Source organism: Myotis brandtii, unplaced genomic scaffold, assembly GCF_000412655.1.
Source record: "Myotis brandtii unplaced genomic scaffold, ASM41265v1 scaffold138, whole genome shotgun sequence".
Classification (NCBI taxonomy): Eukaryota; Metazoa; Chordata; class Mammalia; order Chiroptera; family Vespertilionidae; genus Myotis; species Myotis brandtii.
In genome coordinates, this window is record NW_005354915.1 from 1,805,556 (window position 1) to 1,810,247 (window position 4,692).

General features: G+C 64.3%; 1 protein-coding gene across 1 annotated transcript in view; it reads right to left on the minus strand.

Moving 5' to 3' along the window:
- Window positions 1–4,692, minus strand: part of KIAA1644 (KIAA1644 ortholog) — a 40,352-nt gene that overhangs the window by 6,688 nt on the left and 28,972 nt on the right. The window contains exon 3 of the mRNA XM_014535132.1: window positions 2,440–2,653. Within this exon, the coding sequence (XP_014390618.1) occupies window positions 2,440–2,653 (214 nt within the window). The remainder of the gene's footprint in view (window positions 1–2,439; window positions 2,654–4,692) is intronic.

The following is a 4,692-nucleotide window of genomic DNA, read 5'->3' on the forward strand; positions in this document are numbered from 1 at the left end:
CCCGGCCGGGGCTGCTCTGTGGCTCACGTGCCCTCAGCCCGGATGCCTTCCTCCCCCTCACTGGTGGCCCAGGCTGGAGGGAGCGGCCTCTGCATGTGGGGGGCACTCAGTGCGGGGCGGGCACTGCCGGTGCTCGGGGCTGGGCCTCTGCTTGAGGACGGAGCAGCCAGGCAGCCTCTATCACAGCCGCCCTCCTGCGCCCCGCCTGCAGCCACCACCTCCATGAGGCCGGCACAGGTCCCAGGGCTGGTTCAGGCCGAAGTGTGAACGCCCAGCAGCCTCATTTCACGGGGAAGCTCCACGCGCCTGGCACCTGGGTGTGGAATTCCTCCAGGGCACAGGCTGTAGCCCTGGCCGCGGAGGCAGGAGTCCTGGGGTGGACGTCCGAGGACAGAGGGGGCCTGCCGCCGCCTGGCACCACTGCTCTGCCCAGCACCCTCTCCCAGCTCCCCATGGGCCCCCAGAGTTGCTCTCAGCATCAAGCTTTCCTCAGCGGTTCCCATGGCAGCAGCCCGGGGGCCGAGGGAGGCGAGCAGGGAGGGGAGGCAGGAGCAGCTGTTTGCAGACAGGCCCTGCAGAGAGGGCGTCTGTGACACCGGTGTGGGGGAGGGCAGGCGGGCAGGGAGGGGTCAGAGGGGCGCTGGGCCATGCTGGGCCTGGAGCCTCCAGGACCGAGAAGCAGTGACAGGAATGAAAGCAGCCGCGGGTGGGCATTGCTCTGAAGGCTCACACATCCCGGCCTGTTCAACACTCAGACCGCGAGGGGCGTTACTGCCATCGTTCCCCCCCTCCCCACTCCCGTGCCCCCTCACCCTCCCAGCTACAGGCGGAGCACTGAGGCCAGAGCAGTCGCACCAGCCCGGCTCCAGCCCGGCTCTGCCACTGTACGCGGTGTGAGCACATGCAGGTTCTCGCCCTCTCTGAGCCTCAGCCCCAGCGTGGTGGTCCTAGCGCAGTGATGGCGAACCTATGACACGCGTGTCAGAGCTGACACGTGAACTCATGGGAGCTTCCAGGGCCGGATCTGGACCGGTCGTCTCCGGGGTGAGCCTGCCCCGCTCAGCGGGGCCCCGTCTTGCCCAAGTCACCATCATGGCTTCTGCGGTGTCCTAGGCCCTGGTCCCATGCACCGTTCACGGACACAATCCCAGCCTAAAGCCCTCAGGGCTCCTGTGCCCTCAGACCCCCTTGCCACCCACTGGAGAAAGTCCAAGCGCCCGGCCCGGCCCGCCCCACTCCCTCCCAGACCCCACTGCCTGTCCCCATAGCCCCTCACTCTCTCCGCCTGGCCATGCTCAGCCTCGGGGCCGCTCTCGCATGCATGGGGTCGGCACACGCCTCCTTCCTGGGGCTCGAGGGCCCTGGTGACAGGACGAGCGGGTGAGGAGTGGACTCACCACACCACGGGGCAGTGCCACGCCACTGGGCCTCCGTCCTCCGCGGTGAGGGAGGTGGCGGGGGGCTCGGTGGAGCACCAGGAAGGAGGAGTCCCTCCAGAGCGCAGGCCCTCCCCCTGGGGTGATCCTGTACCCACACTTGGCATCACCAGGAAACATGGTTGATTGTCACACAGGGTGCTGGCGGGCCCGGAATGGACAGGCAGCCCCCAGGGAGGGCTCGGCCCAGGCGTCCATGCAGCTGCGGTGGGGATCCCCGCCCTTGGCCTCTCCTGCTCAAACCCGCCTCCTCCAGACCTGGGCTGGCTCCTGGCCCCCCACTGACCGGCTGCCTCGATCAGGCAAGTTACTCAGCCTCTCCGAGCCTCATCCTCGCTGCACGCTCCGCAATGCCGGCCGCACGTCAAGCCTAAGAACTGAGCTCAACTTCTGCCCTTTCTGGCCAAAAATTCAATAAGAAAATGAGAAAGGACATAAACAGCTAGCTCACGGTAAAAGAAATACAAATGGCTCTCAAACATGTGAAGCAATGCTCAGCTTCACTCACAATAAGAGAAAGACATGCTGTTTCCGTCATATTCCCACTGCTGCTGGGCTGGGAACTCCTCTTTCTTTACACTCATCATGGTCCCCTCCATCAGCTCTGGTGTGTTTTAATCACCTTAAGGAAAGGGGCTTAATCTCTGGGTCAAGAGACCAATCAATATTTGTTGAACAAATAAGGAAGGAAGGAAGGAACTTGGGTCCTGTGGATTCCAGGCCCAAGTACTTTCGGCCTAAAAGCCTTCCGCCTACTTGCCTTCATTTAATTTGTAGCAGAGCTGAAAGGTAGGCATGATGTGCCCACTTCTCAGATGGAAAGGTAAAGCTCAGAGGATAGGACAGGCCAGAAAGCTGGGTCTCCTGAACTCTCCCAGGTTCCTTCCAGGCCCAGCCATCCTGGCAGTGGCCACCCAACAGCCACCCGAGGGGATGGGGTGTTGGGTCCGAATCCTGCCTCGACGGGCCCCAGGCAGGGCGTGTGTGGCCCGAGTGCACTTACTTGTGCGCGTAGCCCTCGGAGCTGGCTGTGAGGTTCGCCTGCATCACCGCCTGGAACTCCGTCTCGTTGCAGCAGTATTTAAACACCGTGTTGTTATGGTGACAGCAGAGGATGAAGGTTTTGTTGTCCGAGAGCCGGGGGCAGTGGAAGCCAAAGTGGTAGTGGCCTTTGTGGTCCGTGTACGGCTCACAGACCCGGAAATGCGCGGACAAGACTGGAAAACAGAGTCGCCAGGCTCGGTGGGGTCCCCACCAAGGCCTGAGCTCCAGGGGCGGGGCCTGGTGGGTCTGTCCTAGGGGGTCCAGTGCAAGCCTCACCTCTGGCAGGAAGACCCCCCCTCCCTCCACGACAGCCCTGCTCACACTGTGTCCCCCAGGCCAGGGCTCCCGTGAGCGGGGCTACATCTGAAGCCTCCTGGGACCCTCTCCGGCCGCTCCGCACACAGCAGGCACTTGAGGAGGAAACCTTAACACGTTAAGCGCCCAGCCTGTTTTGTCTTCCGGAAGGAAAGTACAGTGCCAGTCACCGGTGACTGACTGGGCGCTTCATGTGTTAACTGTGGCCTCACCGGCTCTATCTCATTTAATCCACCTGCTACTCCGTCAGGTGGGTCTGAGACCCCACTCTACAGATGCAGAAACTGAGGCTCAGAGGCCTACAGTGACCTGCCTGAGCTGGTGGTGGTGGTGCCGTGGAAGCCACCCAGGCCTGCCCCGGCTGAGCCCTCTCCACGCCTGCGCTCTGCTGCAGTGAGGTCTGGGGGACCTGCTGACAGGCCCAGGTGGCCTGAGGGGTGAGGAGCAGGCGGGCAAGAACGGCCCCCCTTGTGGAGAAAGGGCACCCCCTTAGCACCTGGGTCTCTACCAAAGCAGTGCCCTCGACCTGAAGGTCCCCAGGAGCCTGCCCCTGCCCCCCCCGCCCCCACCTGTCCCAGTGCCAGCTGCCCCAGCCTAGGACGGGCCCCGTTGCCAGCCGTGCCCTGGAGATAAACAGGGGAGGAGGCCTGAGCAGACACAACGGGAAAACCCTGGAGCGCTGTCCGGCTTAATACCAGGGGTGACTGGATCTAATTTGTACCCTGAGAGGGGCCCCCGTTGGCTGAATGCATCTCTCCAAGCACCCAGGCCTGCTCTGTGCGACAGCCCCTCCAGAGCCGTCTCCCTAGGCGGCTGAGCCTGCAGCCCACACAGCTCCAGCCCCGCTGCCGGGGGACCCTGCTGGGCGCTGGCCCGTGGGCGGCCTGGGCAGCCTTGTGAGGTCTGGGCCCCGCCCCACGTCCAGCACCCTCTTCCGCGGAGACGGGCAGGACCCCTGCGGGAGGGGTCCCAGGTCTCAGGAGTCGAGGCTCCAGGCCCCTTTCAGCCTCCGCCCTGGGGTGTGGGGGTCACTGGGTGGGCCAGGAGGATGCACCTTCTTCTTTAACCCATGGCCTTCCGCTGCACAGGGGGAAACTGAGGCTCAGAGCAGGCCTCAAAGTTTGCACCCTAAGGACTCGGAACTGCAGGCTCTCGGGGGGGCCCCTGGGCGGCCTCCTGAATCAGAGGCGCCGGGCGGGGGAGGGGTGGGCAGCCCTGCAGGAGGTGCTGACGGGCTTGGGTGTGGGAGCCCTGGCCTAGGGGATACCACGAGCAGGGGGGAGTGAGCGGGGGGCATGGGGGGAACCGAGACAGAGACAGAGGGTGAGACAGAGAGAGAGATGGAGAGACAGCAGAGAGAGAGAGAGAGAGAGAGAGAGAGAGAGATGGAGAGAGAGCAAAGAGAGAGAGAGAGAGATGAAGAGACAGCAGAGAGAGAGAGAGAGAGATGGAGAGAGAGAGAGAGAGAGAGAGAGAGATGAAGAGACAGCAGAGAGAGAGTCGGCGCCTGGCTCAGGTCGGGGCTCGGTCGGGGCTGCTGAGGGGCCAGCCTTGCTGGGGGTCAGGGCGCTTCTGGGGTCAGCACTCTGTCTGGAAGGTGGGGCCCGGGTCCCTCACACCCTGGAAACAGGAGGGAGAGCCCACCTGCCACCCAGGAGGCCGGGGCACCGGGGGTGGGGCCCGGGGTCACCTGCCGGGGTTCAGAGGCCTGCCCCTCACTAGCTGTGCTGTCTCGGGCCAGCCCGTGCCCTCTCCAGGCCTCAGTGTCCTCTCGACCCAATGGGGTGCCTACGACCTCCCCTCCCTTGGACCTGAGGGGTGAGGAGCGGAGAGAATCCTAGGAAGGCCTCTCCCAGGCCGCTGGCAGCCACCGTGCACCCCGCGCCCGAGAGAACGT